The 20,744-nt window shown below is 45.8% G+C and overlaps 1 protein-coding gene across 6 annotated transcripts; it reads left to right on the top strand.

The window, feature by feature from the left end:
* The first annotated feature begins 529 nt into the window (after window positions 1–529).
* On the top strand, window positions 530–20,063 carry mtm1 (myotubularin 1). 6 transcript variants are annotated; one of them, XR_015111770.1, is made up of 17 exons: window positions 530–642; window positions 3,108–3,188; window positions 6,053–6,125; window positions 8,930–9,024; window positions 9,811–9,921; window positions 10,436–10,537; window positions 10,725–10,808; window positions 10,889–11,038; window positions 11,708–11,893; window positions 12,524–12,706; window positions 12,923–13,078; window positions 13,202–13,249; window positions 13,429–13,521; window positions 14,004–14,117; window positions 14,190–14,366; window positions 15,241–16,979; window positions 17,237–20,063. XR_015111770.1 is itself a non-coding variant. In XM_086197188.1 (16 exons), the coding sequence occupies exons 2-16, from the start codon at window positions 3,132–3,134 to the stop codon at window positions 15,433–15,435; spliced, it is 1,821 nt and encodes a 606-aa protein (XP_086053314.1). In that variant the 5' UTR covers window positions 530–642; window positions 3,108–3,131; the 3' UTR covers window positions 15,436–20,063. The 6 variants fall into 6 exon arrangements, 4 of the variants coding, with proteins under 4 accessions (XP_086053314.1, XP_086053311.1, XP_086053312.1 ...); XR_015111769.1 differs by having other exon boundaries at window positions 15,241–17,374; window positions 18,344–20,063; XM_086197188.1 differs by having other exon boundaries at window positions 15,244–20,063.
* The last annotated feature ends 681 nt before the right edge of the window (window positions 20,064–20,744 follow it).

Raw genomic sequence — 20,744 nt, 5'->3', positions numbered from 1 at the left:
TTTATTATTTTTCTTCATTTTATTTGTTCGTTTGCTTGCTTTTCAATTTTATCGTTGTACTTGTGTCACGTTCAGGTTCGAGATGTGTATTTCATGTGAATGTGGTTTTGTGTGGCGCGCCTGTGGACTTCTTCTTCTTCAGGGCTGAATATGCAGCCTTTTGAGTAGTATGAGCACTGCTGCCACCTAGTGGCTGGAGGCTTAGCTATCGTTCAAGCATGAATAAAGACTCTTACCGCTGACAGAATCCCCCCCCCCTCTCCCCCCCCCCCCCCCCACAGACACCCCTCATCCACTCTGGCATCTCCCAGGGGGGCGCGCCCCACTATTTGAGAAGTACTGGATTAAGGTTTTCACGCTGAAATGAGGGGCAGCACCTCAGACAGCTGTGAATACGGCGCCGTTACATTGCATGTCATGAGTTATCTTTTCGTTACTTCACCTCCATTCCCTCAGCGTCCACTCCCGCCCCGCTCTTGGAGAGCTCCAGGAAAACTGCTTTTCCCTATAACCTTTGCGAGCTTGAAGTTGAAAATCAGCCAATCCCCGCCATGACAGGCCGGCACATGACGTAGGGTGAGTTCCTGCTGTGGCTTGAGGGAAACACATCGACATTCAGCCACGGAGAATCGCACTTTGTGGGTAAGTGACGACATTTGACCTCAGCTAGACTCCCTGAATGTGTCTTTGGTATTCTTTAGGGGGCTTTGTCCGACATATGGGTGTCCTGTATGGAGGACGTTTTCTGAATTTGGGGTGTAACGAGCGGTTGGAGCGTCTAGGCCTCCGCTATTTCCTGGTGGAAGTCCACAGCTGTGCCTGCTGGAATACCAGAGTTGGAAAAGTTGAGTTTCGGGGTTAAGGGGGTTTAGGGGATTCTTGGTCGGTGTGAACTCTGCAAGCAGCTGGTCTTAGTCACTCAGGTCTATTATGAAGTCTCTGTTGGTGTTCCTGGTGGTCAGTAAGACGGAGAGAGAATGGGCTGGTGTAGGGCTGCGTGTTGTGAACTGAGGGGATATATCCCTTCCTCCGTTAGCTGTCAACACTTCCCCCTGCTCCTGTTAGTGGTCCCAGACCGGTGGGGGACGTGACACCTGTTTTACAGGTGACCATCATGTTGAACGTGTAGGTGTAGCGTGACCCGTGAAAGTGAAAGCGTTACTCTTTGTTACGAGATGACGCTCATTAGCATCTGCAGCGGAGATGCTAATGAAAGGGATCAAATGCACGGACGAGATGGTTCACGGACACAAACCCCGCACCTTCAAGCCCTTCATTTGCCTTTTATTTGAACTCCCAGAAAACCACCGTGGGCTCTCCTCTCTTTACATTAAAGAGGAAGCACGCAGCAGCAGCAAGAGGGAAAAACACAAACGTTCAAATGACCGCCAGCGTGGCTGAGGCTGCTGACTGGAGCTGCTTGTTGATTGTCGTCATGAAAGAGTGCAGCATAAGACGGTTAAATGAAGGTTCATCTTTGCTGTGGAAAATTACATCCAGGAAAAAAGAAAAAAAAAAAAGAAGAACAAAACATGATTGACCGAAATGTTCAAGATGGAGTTGAATTCACTGAGTACCGCCAAGGTAATTTGATAATGTGCATCACCTCATATTGATAGTCAAAACTATTTCAACCAAAATTTCCGTTCCAGTTTGTTTCGGTGTTATTTGTAAATTCTCAATAAGTGAAACCTGATCATGTAAAGATGTGACAGTACGACTTTGACTGTGCGATGACCTTGGAAGCAAATAGTTTGGCGGTGTCACAGTATTGATGAGCTCTGTGTTTTGTTGTAAAATGTGGCTTTTTTTAAAAATTAAAAATAAGCTGTAGTTAGCTGTGTGGCGGCAACGGAGGTCATGCTTGTCACGGCTCTGAGGCATTCCGGTGTTCAGTCTCAACCTCAGGATGAGAACCTTTGACGGTGCTAACCGCTGCACCACCGTGCCGCCCTTTTCTGTTATTCCATTTTTCAAAATAAAATAACAAGTCTTGTGTGTTTTTCTCCTTTGATACACATTCTACATCAGGGGAGAGATTTTTGAGGGAAACAGTAAAAAAAAAAAAAAAAGTACAAGCTTCCCTCACCTTTCAGATGGGGCAGGGCTATGGGGGGAAAGCATCTCGAAGGGGGAGCTGTATACAACGCAACAATGGCTGCCCATTTTGGTCTGCTCATTTTTCCTCCACATAGCGTTTTATTTTGAAAATTGACCATTGGTGTGGGGACTTCCTGTCCGCTGTGAGCTGCTTCACGTAAAACTAGATACTCTGTGTGTGTTTACCCGGTTTTTGTTACCTATTGGATACTGTTACACCCACTGGAGAGCCTGGCCCAAGCTCTAACCCTAACCTCATCCTTTCCTCATGTCTAACTTAGAAATGGTGTTGTGCAGCATTTCGACCAATCTTTGATCCCGTGAGGAAAAGGATTCCAGACAGTAGAATAGAAATAGAATACAACAGTAGAAACAGTACTCGAACCCTAATTCATGATTATTAAAAGAGGGACTGCACACTTGCACACCAGCAGAATCTGACCTGCTGACCCAAGAGTCAGGGAAGCAGGAGAAGGAGGAGGCGGCGGCGGCTCTAAAAGGTCACGCTTTTCACACTACTGGGAAGAAGTATGAGCTAAAGGCCAAATGGGTTTCAATATACCATAGAATATAGAAAATAAAGTATTCATCATCATGCTAGTGATGATCCAAAGACTCAAGAAAACATAATTCGGTTTTTGTTTTGCCAAAGATCATAAAATGATCATTTTTGTAGTTTTTTTTTTTTTTTTTTTTTTACATTAAAATGTAAACGGTGACCCAATAATGATCATTTTGACATTGTGACTCAATTTTTTAATAGTTCAGTGTGTCAAGCAGGAAGGATGTTGATCCCGGCTGCTGTCTGCTGGCGTTGTTCTATCCGGTGTGGTGTGTTCTGATCTCTGGGCCCTTCTGAATCTGTTTCCCTCATCCATCCATCCATCCTTTCATGTAATTTATGTATCTAATAAGCATCATACTGACAGAAGTGAAGAGCTTTTAATTTTTGTTTTTAGAAGTGACGAACCTGACTGTGCCAAGTATTTTGTGTGTCTATGTGTCAGCCTGTGGAAGCCCCTCCCTGAGTGATGGCCTCGCCAATCTCCGTGTACAACTCAAACGCTTTGGACCCTCACATTTCCAGTGTAAGTGTGTGCCAGTGTATCTTGACTTGTTCCAGCTCTGTGTTTATGTTCTTTAAAGGTTTAAGGGCAAGTCTCTCACTGCCCATCCTTTCCATAGCCAGACCAGAAGATGGACCCCCTTCTCTCCTCGGTGCTGCTTGACGGAGCTGAGACTCAGTCAGTAGTTGGGGTTTCCGTAAAACGAATTTGATGCATTGCGAAGTTTCAGATGGGAAATGGTTGATTCAAACTGCTTGATTTAAAAAAAACAACAACAACAACAAAAAAACGCCTGCATGAAGTGTTTTTTTTTTAAAACTTTTGTTTAAAGTATAGCAGCAGGTTAACTCACTGACCAGCTGTTAACACTGTCAGCATCTTCACCGATAACTTCGCGGCCATCTGCGAATATCAGCAGCGCGGCCCGAATTACTGACCACTGACTTTCACTCCACTCTCCAGTTACCATCAGTAGGTGACTGTCCTGCTGGGTTTGTTTCTGCCATGTTGCCTATACCCCCATCTCCTGGCAGCATTGTGCAGTCTATAATATTCACTCCAAAACAGATGATGGAAACATGTAAAATTCCATGAACCTGACATGGAGAGAGGGGGGTGAAAGCGAAAGAAAATGTCACGTCGTCATGATTCTGTGCACTTAAGTGTGTTCACCCTTCATCCGCTGACGACCCGCAGTGCTCTTACCAGCAAGTTTTACCAACGGGTTTGTTTTGCTGGCTTATTTAAGTAAAAGGTGCGTCAGGAGAAGTAACCGCACGCGCAGCTGAAGATGTTTATTTCAGTTGTCGACGCACGTAAAGTTGAATAATGTGTTTCCCCCTTTTGTTTTTTCAAATGTGTAATTTACAGACTGTAACAGTATGTGAAGAAGTGTCCAGTTAAAGAAAAATAGAAACATTTAAGGATAAAGAGCGACGGGATTTAGGAGCTCTTCTTCTCTGCTACACCACCACTTCAGCTCCTTACAAAGGAAATGTTCAATGTTTGGCGTTGTTGGTCTCACGGGACACGCGTGGATAAACCTGTTGTAGACTGGCTCTCGTCTCCGTCTCCCTATGGAGAATTTTGAAGAACTGCCTGACTAAAACATGACAAAACAAAACAAAAAAGAGAGAGAGAAATGGAGAAATACCAGACTCAATAGGCCTTGCAATTTGGCACAATGAGGGTCCTCAAAATACCATGTCAGGTTAGCTGTCCGTAATAGTCGGAGAGCAGATTCAAGAAAATACTTCGGAAAAAGAAGTAGAACGTGACGACCACGGAAACTGAGGTCGTGCCCTCGGAGATAATAAGTGTTTCTATTCATCTAGGAGTGGAAGCATGTGAAGGGGGAAAAAAATTGAGGCGCTAATAAAAGAATGAGAAAAATGAACGGCGGTGCCAATCCCAAAAAACAACAACAACAACAACAAAAGAAACTCGAAACATGTCCATAAAAACGTCAGCAATCACTAGTAAGTAACAGAAGAAACCAACAACAATGGCCTGTGCACTGGTGAGAGACGTCATCGGCCACAGATTCAACCATGATCGTGAATTCCAAGTTGTCATGTATGCGTTCATTCTCAGAATGTGTCAGTCACAAACACACACACACAAAAAAAATCCAGCGGTCGTCAAAGTTTAATTGCTTTACAAAACGACAGGTAGCTTTTGCGTAACTGGTACGACAGGTCATAGAGTTTGGACGTATCTAAGTGAATAAAGTCGCTCGTACGAGTGATTCAAAACAAATCCGTCTGTAGAGGTGTTTTTTTTTGTTTTTGTTTTGTTTTTTTTCATTTCTCATGTCCTTGGTCAACGTCATTGTGACCTCCAAAAACATTTATCTACAACTCCATATGTCGCGCGCTAATTTCGACAGCGTCGCGCAGACGTGGGTGACGTTACCAGAAGTTGTCCCGGTTAATATATGCTGACGTTGAGATCGTTTGTGATGTCTTCGCACCGACAACTTGACATTAACCCCAACCCCAATGTCAACTTACCATAACCAGGACAACCGCTGGCAACGTCACTTTGAATAATGTCAAGTTGTCGTAATCAAGACAACTTCAACAATGTCAACTCGTCATGGGGGGAAAAAAACCCAACCGTGTGACACTTAATGACAGAGGTCATAAACGTTCATGACTGGTTTATTAATATTTATGACACTTTCACGACAGTTAATGACAGTGGAATGTCACTCATGCCGCGATATCCAAGTCAAGTGTTACCCAAATATGACATCATCGTGTCCTACAGAAAATGCATTATGGCCAGTATTCAACAGCACCTCAGTAACGCCTTAAGGAATAATAATGAGCTCCATCCATCCATTAAGGGTGGCGGGGAGGCTGGAGCCTTTCCCAGCTGACATTGGGCGAGAGGCGGGGTTCACCCTGGATGTGTCGCCAGCACGTTGCAGGGCCATCAGGAGCAATTAAGGGTTCAATGTCTTGCTCAAGGTCACTTCGGCATGGTGGTGGGGTGGAGTGGGGGGTGAAGATCGAACCAGCGACCCTTCAGTTGCTGGACGGTCCCTCTACCTCCAAGCCATGCCGCCCCGAGCTCCATTCCCTCACCTTTTGTCAAGCTGTCCTACTGGGCATGTTGGGAGAGACAAGACTGAACCACTGCAGGTGGAAATCCTAGATTCGCTGCGTTTAAAATTGAAAGCGGCACTGAAAATATGTGCCACATTAAAAACAAAAGCATTATCATTTAAGTGATGATTTTAGCTAAATTATGATCCACAATTGTGTGTGTGTGTGTGTGTGTGTGTGTGTGAGAGAGAGAGATATTGACACACAATGACAACTGATGTTCCAAATGAATGTTCTATGTTTATTTAAAAATAAAATTATTTTGTTTAATAGACCTCCAGAGAGTCTCTGAAGATGGAGTTGTTGGCTGATGTGACTCTGCTTCCGGGAGAGGAGAGAATCATTGGCAAGTAGATCCACCTGGAGCTCCATTTCCTACTGAATGCATCATAAAACATCGTCGCAGTCCTGAAAACCTTTCGCCAGTGTGTCTCCTATCCACATCTTTCCGCCCGTGCTGCTCACGTAGCTTGGAGAACAGTGCTTGTGCATTTCTGATTCACATCTTATATCCTAGTATTTCCAACCAAGCCTCCATAACAGCTTTCTCTCTGTGTCGCTGAGACGGCGTGTGAGGGCACAGTCAGACTGTGAGGAGGAAAGAGGGCGAGCTTAATTCTCTCTCACTAAAGTTTTGTGGTTAATCGCCCGAGGGATTAGAAAGGTGTAAACCAGATGAAGAAGTGAAGTGAAGGCATGTTGGTGCTGGCCTGACAGTTGAGACCAAATACCTTGTGTTTTCTCCTGAGACAACCTCCCATGATATCACAGTGACTCATACAGCTGGCGTAAGGGTTGGCACATCAGCCCAGGAAGAACATGTTACCTCCTGGGGCACTGTTCAGCTGCACTGGTAATGTCAAGGTTTCTTCCTGCAATGCATGAAATTACGCAGTACAGTGAATGGAAAAGTGTTAGTCGTGGGTAATTTGACCCTGTGGCACTACAAATACGGCAATCGACCAATCATCATGCCACAATTTCAGGCGAACTCTTAGTTGCAGTGTCCTCAAAAAGATGTCAGACTGCCCTACCGTCAGTCTAGAATATGTTCAGAGCTGCGGTCAAGCCTCAGCTCCTCGATGAGACAGTAGAACGATGTGTCTCTGCGTAAATAGGATGGACACACTACTCTATCTACTCTACTGTTGAGTGAGGAGGAGGATTTATCCGTCATTGGTTCTGCAGGATAAGTTGGCTTACTATTCCAACTCTGTGTGGCAACACTGTATCACTCCTGGTATAACTGTCTTGACGTGAAGTCCTTGAAGTCTTTTACATCCACACTGGCACCCCTGACCTCACAGTAACCACCAACTTCACGGAAATACTCAACTGCGTCAACCTCACCGAGCATGTCACTGTCCCCACCCATAGTCGTGGCCATAATTTGGACCTTGTCTGCTCCACAAGACTCATCTTTATATCATCATTCTGGTTCTGACCTCACCATCTCCATCCACTTGGCCATCACAGCGATCTTCTGCATTCCCATCCCATTGCCAAAGCAAAAGCGCACAATCAACTTCCGTTTCCCCCCACCTGACTCTCATTCTCCCTTAGAACAAAATGACCACTTCTCCCATCACCAATTTTCGTAATACTTCTGACCTCTCTGACTGCGGCAGACAAGCTCTCTCCTCCTGCCTCAGCCAGCTTGCAACCATCAAAACCAAAGCAGTTTTCCTCACCCGCTCTGCTACGTGCTACACCCTCCGCCACAATAACTCCTGTCCCCTGGACAGCAGTTCCCAGGCTTTTACAGGTGACAAATGTACCTCCGTCGTGTCATTTTTCCAAATTAAAGTAGACATCTACAGCTCTTTGACCGTCACTGCATCTGCTCCCCCTCAAACCACCTGCCCCCTTTTATCCTGACATCGACAGTCTCAGTTCTCCCAAGTCCCCTCTACAGTCCTCTCCATACTCATGACAGGAATGAAAACTACCACCTACTCCTTGGACCCATCCCCTCCATCTTGTCAGGACCTGCCCTCCCACTGTTTCCCTTTTATCACTGCAACATAAACTCCTCTCTGTCTGCTGATGTCATCCCACCATCACTCAAACTTGTTGCTGTCACCCCCATTCTAAAAAAAAATCAAACAAACTGGACCAAACCCTGACTCTCCAAATAACCTCAGACCAATCTTTAACCTCCCTTTGCTGTCCAAACTTTTGGAACGCGCTGTTGCCTCTCAACTCGTAGACCACCTCTCTGCCAATAATGTGTACAAACCATTTCAGTCTGGATTCTGCACCAACCCCAGCACTGAAACAGCCCTCCTTAAAATCATCAATGATCTTCTCCTCTCTTCTGATGCTGGTAACCTCAACATTCTTATCCTCCTCAACCTCAGTGCCACTTTTGACACCAACAATCACTCCATCCCTCTCACCCAACTCAAAGCCACCCTGAGCCTCACCAGCAATGCCCTCTCCTGATTCAAATTGTACCTCATTAACAGACAAAAGTTCATACAAGTGAAAATGCCTCACTGCTCCCCTCCCCAAGGGTGTTCCCCAAGGTTCAGTTCTCAGCCCCCTTCTCTTCATGGAGTACCTGTTCCCCTGTAGGTCACATAATGCACTGTCATGTTCTCCAGTTCCACTGTTATGAAAACAATCTTCACGGCCGCCCACTGTGAAACTGTGAAAAACTGCTTTACTGAAATAAAATCCTGGCTTCAAACAATGTCCTCAGAAATCTGCATTGTTGGAAGCACGCTCACCAAATCCAGCCACTACTTCAACCTCACCTCTCCTTCAACTAGCACATTAAACCCCTCACCAGAGCAGGCTTTTTTTTCCACCCGAAAACCATCACCCACCTGTAGCCGTAGAAACCCTCATCACCTCATGCCTGGACAACTGCAGCAGTTTCTCAGACCCCTGACCACAGCACTTCAGTCTTCTACAAGCCCCACTGGCTCCCCAATCCCCCCAGAGAACCTACTTCAGAATCCTCCTTTTGAAATACAAAACCGTCCATAACTTGGGCCCACCCTACCTGACTGAGCTCCTCCACTGGCACACCCCCACCCACTCCCTCCATTCAGCTCGTGCTAACCTTGGTTAGTGACAGCAGTGAAGGTATGTGAGAGAAGCTGGTGGGGTGACAATAACGCAAAGTCTTCTGTGTGTTTGCAGATAAGGACATAATCTACATCTGTCCGTTCAGCGGAGCGGTTAAGGGCAAGGTGTTGATCACCAACTACAGACTCTACTTTAAGAGCTCCGATAATGTGAGTGAATTCAGTCTCAGTGAGCCTGCCATCACCCATGTGTTATCACAAAGTAACACAATCATACTTCCTGTGGCAAGAGTCTGCGTTTTCTTCCATCAACCTCATTTGCTTTTGAAGCAGCTGATTTAGCTTATAGTATAATGGAAGGAAACAGGGGATTCTAGCCATTGGTTCACATGGTAGTCTCTTTTCAGTGCTGATTGGCTGCTGCAGCAGTAATTCAGGAAGGAGTCGCTCCACTCCTCTACTTCCTGAAGATATTCCATGAACTGCATATCCCAAAAGTCAATTTGGATAGCCCAAGATTTTGTTGAGGAAAGGCTGCTGTGACTTCATCAAGCCGTGCAAAAGTACTTACCATGTCGAGGAGATGATTGCAGTTTCACACAAGTGTTTTGGAGACACACACTCCTGTATTCACACAGACAAGGTTCATGTGTTCACCGTGATTAATTTACACCTCTGCTCTCACTGGCCACATCAGCACTTCCTCTTTGACACCTGTAATGGAGCCGTGACTAAGTGTTTGGACCGTTTTTCTTCACTGTAAACATCAAGAAGAAAACAGATGATATCTAGTGACGGCGGTCGTGTGATTCAAATTTCGGCATTGACCAAACGCGTAAATATCAACTGGGACATCAAGGATGAACTGAGATTTTGGTGGTCAAAGGTCACTGTGACAGACAAAACATTTTAGATGCGTCCAAATACAATTCAAGCTTCTACAGCAATCAAAACATTCAAAATAGTCATTCATCATATATCGACACTGTGTGACAGGATGTGGCGGTGACATTGGATGTCCCTCTGGGTGCCATCAGTCGGGTCGAAAAGATGGGAGGGGCGTCAAGCAGAGGCGAGAACTCCTATGGCCTGGACATCACCTGCAAGGTGTGTTTGTGTGTGTGTGTGTGTGTGTGTGTGTGTGTGTGTGTGTGTGTGTGTGTGTGTGGATGCATGTGTAGGAAAGGCTGCTCAGCTGAATTATCCAAACACTTTACTTGTCTAGTGTGAATGTCCTCTGCAGAAAATACCGTTTATGGAGACTCTTAACTTTTAAAGTCTTCTTTTTCTTAAAGAAAATCATTCAGCTCGTGGGTCAGGGTTATTTCACTGAAACAGTCGAACTCCAGCTTTGACCCAGGACCCAGTGTTGATGAGTGTATACAGCGATACCATAAATTCAAACTTACCATTGCAGGACCCCTAGTACTCATGAGAACCTAAAAATGGTCCTAATGGGGTAAACTTGGATGTCTGAGGTTTTGGTTAAGATTCGGGTTAAGGTGTGAATTGTTGAGGTTTGAGTTAGGATGTCCACTATAAATGAAAGTCAGATTAATGGCCCGACGAGAATAGCTGAAGTGTGTGCGTGCGCACGTTCTGGTTTGATTCTACCCTTCAGGACATGAGGAACTTGAGGTTCGCCTTGAAGCAGGAGGGTCACAGCCGACGAGATATCTTCGAGCTGCTCTTCAAACACGCCTTCCCCATCTCTCATGGTTTGGTAAGAATGCCAACTTCCTCTGGCATGAACCGTGTTACTCTGGTTCGGGCTGGATTTGATGTATTTTTTTTTTCTTTCTTCAATTGTAAAGCAATTTGGTGCAACACTGTTGTTTTTAAATGTGCTATATAAATAAAGTGGGATGGTATATTAACGTGTTTTTTTTTTTCTCTTCGTCTCCGTCCAGCCTTTGTTTGCATACGTGACTCAGGAGAAGTATGAGGAGAACGGCTGGAATATCTACAAACCAATAGAAGAGTTCAGACGCCAGGCAAGCAGGATAAATGGCTCCTAACAGATTTTTTTTTTTTTTTTTTTGAGTCAGCTGATGGTGGTATCTGTCTCCTGCAGGGCTTACCTAACAACAAATGGCGGATTACGTTTGTCAATAAAAACTATGAGCTTTGTGACACGTACCCGACAGTGCTGGTGGTACCCTTTAAATGTAAAGAAGAGGACCTGCGACGAGTGGCTGCCTTCAGGTCCAGAGCACGCATACCAGTGAGTGTATCCTTACTGCAGGAAGTGAATGTGTATCTTTTTTTTCTTTTTTTTTTTCTGACAGTACTCCTCTGGATAGAGCTCTACAGTGACTGCCCACCTTCAAACCAACTCCGATTGTGGAAGTAAATGTCCCAATTCAATCAGTCTATTGACATTTCAGCACGTCCTTGAAATGCAAGGTTTTACAGCAGGGATCAGACCAACCAGTGAGCAGATGTATTGTGACCATAAAGTATTTGATTCATTGAAAAAAAAAGAAAGAAAAGGAAAATGTAGAGAATGTGAAATGAACAAGGTGTGACACGGTGATCTGAAGAGTTAAGGAGCTACTCAGCCCCTATCGTGTTTGATCAAACATTGTTTAACGACATTTTTGACCAACAGATCCTTTTTTGTTGTTGTTGCCAGCAACGTGCAACTGATCCCAGTAAGCTCGAGTATAATATCCACTGGTTCCACAGTCTCATCAGAAAAGGAAATCAAAGGCCAAAAGAACCTCAAATCGATGAGCTACATGATACGTTAGTCGACTCCTTGTCGCTCAAGCAAGAAGTCAATGATCCTGTACCCTCGTTTATATCGAAGAAGAATTCAACACGCAGTCGTGTAGTCCTCATCCGTCCTGGTCTAACCCTGACTCCTTTGTGCTATGGCGGTGCTCTTCAGGTTCTGTCATGGATCCACAGGGAGAACCAGGCGGTGATTGTACGGTGCAGCCAGCCCCTGGTCGGTATGTCTGGTAAAAGGAACAAAGACGATGAGCGCTATCTCGACTTGATCAGGGATGCAAACGACACCACCAAACTCACCATTTATGACGCTAGGCCCAATGTCAACGCTGTGGCCAACAAGGTGAGGGGCCAATTACAATCATGACTTTTTAAAGAACTTTCGTTGCTCCAGTAGGAATTTTTGAGCGTGTAAATGATGATACAGCCGTGTAACTGTTTCCTGTGTGTATGATCGACATCGTCCAACTAAACCATCAACCATAGTTTCCACATTTCTACGTAGAGCGTTTAAAAGCCTGTGTTTAGGTTATTTTCTCCATGAAATCAAATTAAAAGAGAACTGGAAGGACTGAGCACCAGGAGCTCACCTGTTACTTGTAATTTTAACATTGGAGGAAAACAAATTTTTTACCTAAAAATATTATTTATGTGTCTTATTGTCGAAAATAAGGTGCATCAAATGCAATATGCCGTCTTCATTGTACTGAATAATTTGTAGTATAAAAAATAAAAGGCAAGGTGATATCCTTAAATTTTTTTTTATGTCCGACCAACAAGAGTCATCCGTCATAGTGACTGGAGGCGTTTGTTTTGAAGGACATTCAGTGCCCCGACGTGTAACGTTTCCATTGCTTACAGTTCTATTACGATAGAACGGAACTGAATTGTTGATTCGGTGCATCGGTGCAGTGACATAGCTCATACTTATTGTGACATTTTAATACCAGACTAATGTGTTTGGGGTCCCCAGGCCACAGGAGGAGGCTACGAGGGTGATGAGTACCAGAATGCTGAGCTCATATTCCTGGACATCCAGAACATCCATGTCATGAGGGAATCTCTGAAGAAGCTGAAGGACATTGTCTATCCTAACGTGGAAGAATCCCACTGGTTGTCTAGCCTAGAGTCCACACATTGGCTAGAACATATCAAGGTGACGCCATAATTGTTGTTCCTTCATAGACACATTTTTTCATAAATGGACTTTTAATGTAGTGCCTAGTATAGGGAGGGAGTGACAAAACCACCAACCCTTCGGTGGGAAGACAGCGACTTACCCTCCAAGCCATGTTGCCTCTTCTACATTTTAGTATGTCATAGTATTGGGTCTTCATCGTGTGTGTGTGTGTGTGTGTGTGTGTGTGTGTAGCTGGTGTTGTCCGGAGCCATCCAAGTAGCAGACAAGGTTTCCAGTGGGAATTCAGTGGTGGTCCACTGCAGTGATGGCTGGGACCGGACGGCCCAGCTCACCTCCCTGGCCATGCTGATGCTGGACAGTCACTACCGCACGCTCCGAGGACTACAGGTCACACACATGACACTCTAGAATTACGTGCTGGCTTGTTGGATACAAAGGTGTAACCTGATGGACCAAAACCAAACATTAAAGTTACCTGGTGTGATGTTTCCCCTGTTGGCGTCAGTTTAGGTGCTCATCGAGAAGGAATGGATCAGTTTTGGGCACAAGTTTTCCTCAGTAAGTAATATTTAGGCTTAAGCATCATCCAGCTTAGCTGCTTGTAGTTAAAAAAGACGCCATATTCGTGTGTGTGTGTGTGTGTGTGTGTTTAAATGATAAGCTATACTTGTGTTTGTGTGTGTGTGTGTGTGTTCAAATAATAAGCGCTCTGTGTTTGTGTGTGTGCGTGTGCACAGAGGATAGGCCATGGTGACAAGAACCACGCAGATCAAGACCGATCCCCCATCTTTGTTCAGTTCATGGACTGTATTTGGCAGATGACTAAACAGGTAAGTTGACCACATGACTCACCGCTTTTAAAGTGTACTCCAATCAGTGGTGCCTCAGAAGGAGGCAAACCTCTTCAGTACCTGTGTCTCCCCACAGCGGCGGTTTCCTTCATGCCCGAAAGCAGAGCAGTTTCTCATTGAGGCTCTACCGCCAACTCTGTATGCAGTTATACATCCATGACTGAACCTCATTACCTTTATTGTCACGCTAAAATCCCACAGAATACTAGGAAGTAGCCTTAGTCACACAGAAATACGTAACATATAGTGTTGATTGTCATTTCAAACTACTTCATTGGGAGTTCACTCACAAACCTAGACAGTTTATCTGATACCAGAGTCTCCCTTGCCAGTGTAGTTTTACATAACTTTGAGCAATTTACTGCACTGATGTTATATTATCCTACAAACATCATCTTCAGACTAACAGGTGGTGGCGTTTGTTTGCCAGTAAACCACTGCTAACTGAGTTCTCCTGTCAGTTCCCCACAGCTTTTGAATTTAACGAGCGCCTCCTACTGACCATCCTGGATCATCTCTACAGCTGTCGTTTTGGGACCTTCCTCTACAACTGCGAGAGTGCCCGAGACCAGCATGTAAGATGCGCACACATAAAACATTCACCATCTCTACATTTGCAGACGGTACTGACTCAGTTTGTGGTGCAGGAGGTTCGGCTGAAGACGGTGTCTCTCTGGTCGTTGGTCAACAGCAAAATGGACATCTATCTTAACCCTTTCTACACACCAGAGTCCGGCAGGGTCCTCTACCCCGTCGCCAGCATGCGTCACCTGGAGCTCTGGGTCACCTACTACATCCGCTGGAATCCACGCATACGACAGCAGGTAGGCCCGCTCCTGTAATGACGGTACGGTGCCATTTAGGCCTGCAGACCCTTATATTTTGCCATTCAAGTACTCCCATATTGTGTGTCTTTCGCTAACCAAGATATTTTTCCCTCCTCTGACTTATTACCCTTGTAGTTGGTAAGGTGCTGTAAACCCTGCCACGCCTGCTGTGGGTTGCTGTCAGCCAGATGGTTCTCCACTTTCTGTTTGTAGTCCACCTTAGCTGCTTTAACTCCTCTGCTCGGACTTGCTCTGGCCACATGGTACGGGTCTTGGATCACCAGACTTGAAAGCTGAGTTGCGAGCTCTCAGGAGTGACCTCTCCTCTGCTGTGATCCAGGGTTTCCGGTTGTTGTAGGCCCTTACTTGCTTGTCCACTGTGACAGCATCAGTGCAGGCTTCGACGTAAAAGAGCACCACCTCTTGTGTACTCGTTTAGCTCCAGGTGATCGAAAACAGACCAATCTGTGTTGCTAAAGCAGTCCTGCAGTTAGCTGAGTGCTCCTTCCGGCCAGGTTTTCACAGTCCTCCTGGGAGGTTTTAATCTTTTCCCAACGGGTTTGTAAGCCGGGATCATGAGCAGGGAGGTGTGATCAGACAACCCCAGATGGGGGATGGTTGTTGTTGTTTTGAACACCTGCTTAATGTTGGAATAGACCCTGTCCAATGTGTTCTTCCCTCTGGTTTGGAAATGTACACATTGTGCAAACTTAGGAAGTGCAGTCTTTAGGCAGGCCTGATTGAAATCCCCAGCCACAATAATGGCCCCCTCTGGATGAGCCTTTAGCTCTCCCAGGATGGTCTCACAGTTAAGACTGATGGCAGTGTCACATTGGCTCACGTATGTCTGTGTGCATGTGTGCTTCTCCAGCAGCAGAGTCCCGTGGAGCAGCGCTACAAGGAGCTTTTGGCCCTCCGAGATGAATACTTGAAGAAGCTGGAGGAGCTGCAGCTGTCTGACTCCACCCCTTCCTCCCGTCTGGCAAACAGCTCTACTCCCAACACCTCCTCCTCCACCTCGCCCACACCATCACAGCAATACACACACCTACACACTCCCTTCTGAGGGCTTTCTCACTTACCCACACACACACACACACACACACACATACAAACACACACACTCCTACATGTTGACTTGCACTTATGTCCGCTCTGATTTCAGTCAGTCTCTCACACGCGCAGGGAGTTAGTCACTAACAAGCAGTCCTAACTGTGGTTAACAAAGAAACCTAATAATGACCACGGCATTAGGTGGTAACCATGGAAGGTGGTCGTCACGATGGTGATTATGCAATATGTCACAGTAAAGCCTTGTCACTTTTGTACACACTCATCAAACAGTGAAGCCTTAAAGATAATTAGTGGCTGTAGTCCGAGGGCTTGAACACACAGGACAGGCGGCGGGCATGTATCGCTGCTAGAGGGTCAAAGATATCCTCACTTCAACCAAATCCACCTGCACTTGTCATAAGGGAAGTTCCGGTTCCACCGTTGTTGGACAGAGCTGTGTATGGAGCGATGAGAACCTGCAGGAATCAATGACTCCTCCATGTTAATTACAAGCAAGTGACACTATTTTTTTACTTGGTTTACATGTTTCCCCTTCCCCCCCTCTTGACGCTAAACCAGGCAAACTAGCATCTCTGCAGAGGAAACCTTCGTCGACCTCGTCTTTCCCACCGTCAATTGGCAGGCGCCAATCCAAACGTTGACCAAATGCCACCCGCTGGCATCACATCGTCCTCTTTTGTAATCACGGACAAATGGCAGAGAATCAGAAGGTCGCAGCTTTGCACGCCACCATGTATGCTGCTGAGAGGAGAGCTGGCTGCTCTGGCAGTCAGACACAGAGCCTCACTTGGGAATGGTGGTCTTCTGGCGTTTATTCCACTTCACGCTATTTACATCAAACCTAAAAAAAAACAAAAATAGAGCCGTACTTTTGATTCCTGATTCTAGTGAATTCTGATTATTGATGTTGTACTTTCATACTCAGAAATATCACAGTATTTGAGTCAGCGCAAACCCGTCATTAATTGACATGATTGCCGCATCTCCAAGTTTTCGGAATGATTAGGACACGCCCCCAAATGCACTTGTGTTCTGCCCGCTAGACCATCGTATGAATAAAGCCCAAGGTTACACAAGTGTCCTTAAATATGGTCCCTAGGATACACGAAAACATCATGATCCATGAGTTGGAAACACATTTGAATTAAGTTGTTTGTTTGTTTGTTTTTTTTTGTCATTACGAGATTGTTCAAGAGAATCAAGGTGAAGACTTTATTAGCTCCACCCATTAACGAATCGGTCGTGGTAGTCAATGAAAATCTCAAAGGACTAACATCTTTTGACAGACCTTAAACGCAGTCACTAACGATCGATGTGCTCCCGCTTGATGTTGGAGGCCGCGTTCATGGCGAGGCTTTGAGTTTGTGCTCAAGTGGCCCTACAAACCCGCTGGCGTCCTGTGTGAGTGAAGCATCCTGCTAATCATTGAACAACTCACTCTTTCCTACTTGCTACTTTCCTGCTGAGTGGTTTAGAGCTGTGTAGAACCAGTGGAGGCTGCGGCCCTTGACTTTGCTGGTCAACTATGTGTGCCAGGTGAGTCAGATTGGGATGGACAAAAGCTTTGAGGGACATCTGCTGTCAATTAGGCCCATCAGGGCAGTATTTTCCTGCTAACCCTAAGCCATAACGCTGAGTAAAAACCCTGTTTTGCCAAGAACGATGGTTCAGTCGGAATGAATCTATTTGGTCTGATTGATATTGACGGTGCTTCAGACAGTGTAGAGAAATGAAGTGGTCTGGCCTGGGGTCCTAGATCATCTCTGATACTTTCAGTCTCTCTCTCAATCCAGTCTGTGAATGGGATACCTGTCCAGGTCTGTGAAAGCCTTTGCCACGCCAAGAAGTCTCTCACCTGCAGGAGATCTGATTGACAGTTCGCACCTGTAAAGGTTCCATCAGTCTTCTGTGACATGTCCCCTTCAAACAAGGTGTGTGTGTGTGTGTGTGTGTGTGTGTGGCCGCATTCACTCATGTATCTTTGTTCCCATTATACTTGTAGTTGAAGTTTTCTGTCTGCTTCAAGTTAAGCTTAACAGTTGAACTACCTTTCTGGAAGGTAGCTGTTTAAAAAAAAAAAAAAAATGTTAAGGTCATCATGGAAAATTCTTTCGTCATCCGTTTCCACCAGGAAGAGAAAAAACATTCTGAAAATGTAAATTGCGGCATTTAAAGTCAAATGTATCACGTTAGAGAAATTCTGAGATACCGAACGACTAATTTGACCCCTGAGATAGTGCTTTTTAGCTCTTTGGTATTCGGACTATCCCAAAAATAGAGAGTACTACCTCATCATTTTCTAGATTTTTTTTGAACCTTCCCTCTTGAATTTCTGACCCGGAATGTGGCCCTCGATCCACAACGATAGAAATCGTTTTAATGAGCACGTTAAAAAAAAACCTGCCTATCCAAAACGTTTTGCAACTTGCAGACGCGAACACGTCTCTCCACGTTGTTGTTGGGTTTATGACTGTGAGAAGTAGCCTGAGTGAAAGAGCCGGCGCTGTTTAGTCTGAAGAGCGGAATCTTGACCGGCGCTCTCGACTCCCCTCGCGTACGCAAGCGGCGTCACGACGTGTGTGGCGGTGTTGACAGGTTCATTACAATCGGCGTGTGATTTCAGACAGCAAAGTCTGGTCTGAGCAGTTACCGTGGCGGCGTCAGCTGAGCAGCGGGGAAACTCAGAGAAAAGAGGAGACATGAAGAGAAGAGTCATGGCCACTGTTCTGAGAATCTTCAGACTTGTACAGTGTCGATGCACACGACCATCTCCATTGGCCACCACTGGACAGCACTTTTACTAATGCCACCTTCACAGATGCATTGTAGGTGGGAATACTTGGCTTGACACATCAGCTCGTACTGCTCGTGGACTCCTCACAATTTTTTTTGCCCTACAGAGTCATTTCACCACCTGATAAGTTGCCTTGGAAGTCATAGAAAACGCAGCTTCACCTCCACCAGCGGGGTGTTGGACTGGTGGTGTTCTGAGCCACCAGGACTCGGTGTTGCATGGAGACGGTTGTGTGTCGACAGCCTCGGCGGCGGGCGAGGTGTGACGTCGGCGTTGTGTGTCAGGTCGTTTCCAGATTTGTGCCTTGATTCTTCAGAGAATCCCCCTCGCTACTGCAGAGATGTCCTCAGGCTGTACAGGTCATGTTTGAGAAGGACTACCTTGTGGGTCATCATGGTCCTGCATGATCATTCGTAGTCACGGTGATCTTAAAGGTCCCGTGACAAGATTCCTCTGCTGCAGTTATCTTCAGATTGGCCCCCCAACCTGGCTAAACATATCTTTGATTTAAAGGTGTTTCTCTATTAAAAGCCTATTTCACGTTATGTTTCTGTCAGAAGGTGATCAATTAAAATGAGCATGACGGTTTCCATGCGACTTCTACCTTGAAATTTCCAGATACTGCCTGTAAACGTCCGGGTGAAACGTCCTCATCCTCACTGATTCTCTGTCAAGTAAAATTCGATGTACAGCACCAAATCGCAACAAAATTAGATCAACAAATCGAGCAGGTGTAGATCCAAAGGGACCCAGTGGTCCCGTCTCTGGACAGGCAGAAACACTGAGCGCGCCTGGACTCAACTCACCCCTCAGTTGGGGCAGTAGCGTTTACGACTTATCATTCGAAGCGGGCAAATAGGCGCTCTGGATGATCACCGTGAAGGCAATGTGTCCGAGCCTCACGGTTTTATGAGGAGTGGGCGCTTACGTGAGTCTGCAGGACTTGTGATTGGCTGGCAGATCACCCTCTGAGCTGTGCTTCCTCCACCACTAGGGCGTCCATCTCAAACATGACCCTAGTTCGTGTCCCGGGGTGACAGAATGGGCAGATCAGTGGAATCAATTCACACGTTCTACCAAACGTACTCAGAACATGTATGGCACACCAGTTGCAGGTGAAATGGGAAGTAAATACGTAAGGTGTGTGCGTTTGCCGTGTGGTTGTGCTTTTAGGGGGGAAAAAAAAACAAAAAACAGATCTATTTTTTTTATTTTAGACTTTGTAAAAGCACCATGATGTAATTACCTCAATCAAAACCTATTTTACTGTCGAAAGGTCTATTGTTGTAAAAAATACAAATATTTTATGTAGTTTTATAAAAAGGAAAGTAATGTTGGTTACGAACGGTTGCTATGAATTGTGTGTTTCTGCTCCATTGGTTCACATATTTTATTTTGGAGGGCATTTTGTTTTTTTGTTTTTTTTTTGGTTCTGCTTCACTAACCCAGGATGAAAAGATGGAAGTTTTGGGATACTGTTCACTGCTCACCAAGCTGTCCCTTCCTCCTGGGATGGCTCACGTCCTTGTGGATCTGGAGCCGTTTGGGTTCACTCTGGCTCCGTCTAGGACATGGAGACGTTCTCAGTGGTGACTTATAGCTTCAGGGGCTTTGTGTTGTCATATAACCTACTTTTGTTTAAATACCTGAGGAATTTGTCCAGATTTGGGGTGTGTAATGGATGTTTGCCAGAAGTTAGACTCCATTTTAAATTTGTTTCTTTTATTCATGATATATCCTCTCCACAGTTTGTTGGGTAACTTCGATGTGTAAATATACGGATTAAATTAATTTAAGAATGTCTGACTCGGCCTCTGTGGTGTTTGTTTACACTCTGTCTCGCTGAGACACAAAACTGCACAAGTCAAGAAATATTTAATAAATTATTTAAATAAATTTATTAAATAAATTAATTAATTTTATTTAATGAACCAAAGTGAGACCCTTCATAGAGAACAAGAGAAGAGTGTGTGTATTCAGTCCTGGTGCAAGGCCTGGGGTAGGGGAGAGGAGAGGAGAGGAGAGGAGGGGAGGGGAGGGGAGGGGAGGGGAGGGGAGGGGAGGGCCGGGCCGGAGGCCGGAGGCCGGAGGCCGGGCCGCCGCTGCGCGAGCGCCTGGTGACTGAGCTTTCACCCAAGGGGCCCAGCCCAAAATGGATACATGGGCTCCTCCCCCTGTGGGCCCACCACCCGCAGGAGGAGCCAGAAGGGTCCGGTGCAGTGTGGATTGGGCAGCAGACCAAGGCACGGGCTTTGGCGGTCTGATCCCCAGCTATGGAAGCTGGCTTTTGGGACATGGAATGTCACCTCTCTGCTGGAGAAGGAGCCGGAGTTGGTGGAAGAGGTTGAGGGTTACCGGTTAGATATAGTCGGCCTCACTTCGACACACAGCTGTGGTTTCGGAAACCGAGTCCTTGAGAGGGTCTGGACCCTCTCCTTTGCAGGAGTTGCTCCAGGTGAGAGGCGGAGGGCTGGGGTGGGCTTTCTGATAGTCCCAAGGAAAGGAAG

This window comes from Aulostomus chinensis, chromosome 24 (assembly GCF_037954235.1).
Source record: "Aulostomus chinensis isolate RoL2024-O1b breed Wild chromosome 24, RoL_Achi_v1.0, whole genome shotgun sequence".
Classification (NCBI taxonomy): domain Eukaryota; kingdom Metazoa; phylum Chordata; class Actinopteri; order Syngnathiformes; family Aulostomidae; genus Aulostomus; species Aulostomus chinensis.
Note: the sequence above shows the minus strand (reverse complement) of the source record. Positions and strands in the feature narration are given on the sequence as shown.

Bases quoted from the DNA above. Each gene is read 5' to 3' on its own strand.
- mtm1 (XM_086197185.1), top strand. From the start codon at position 3,132: ATGGCCTCGCCAATCTCCGTGTACAACTCAAACGCTTTGGACCCTCAC. The intron at 3,189-6,052 runs GTAAGTGTGTGC...TTTGTTTAATAG, and splicing joins TGGACCCTCACATTTCCAGT to ACCTCCAGAGAGTCTCTGAA. The intron at 13,079-13,201 runs GTCACACACATG...GCGTCAGTTTAG, and splicing joins GCACGCTCCGAGGACTACAG to GTGCTCATCGAGAAGGAATG.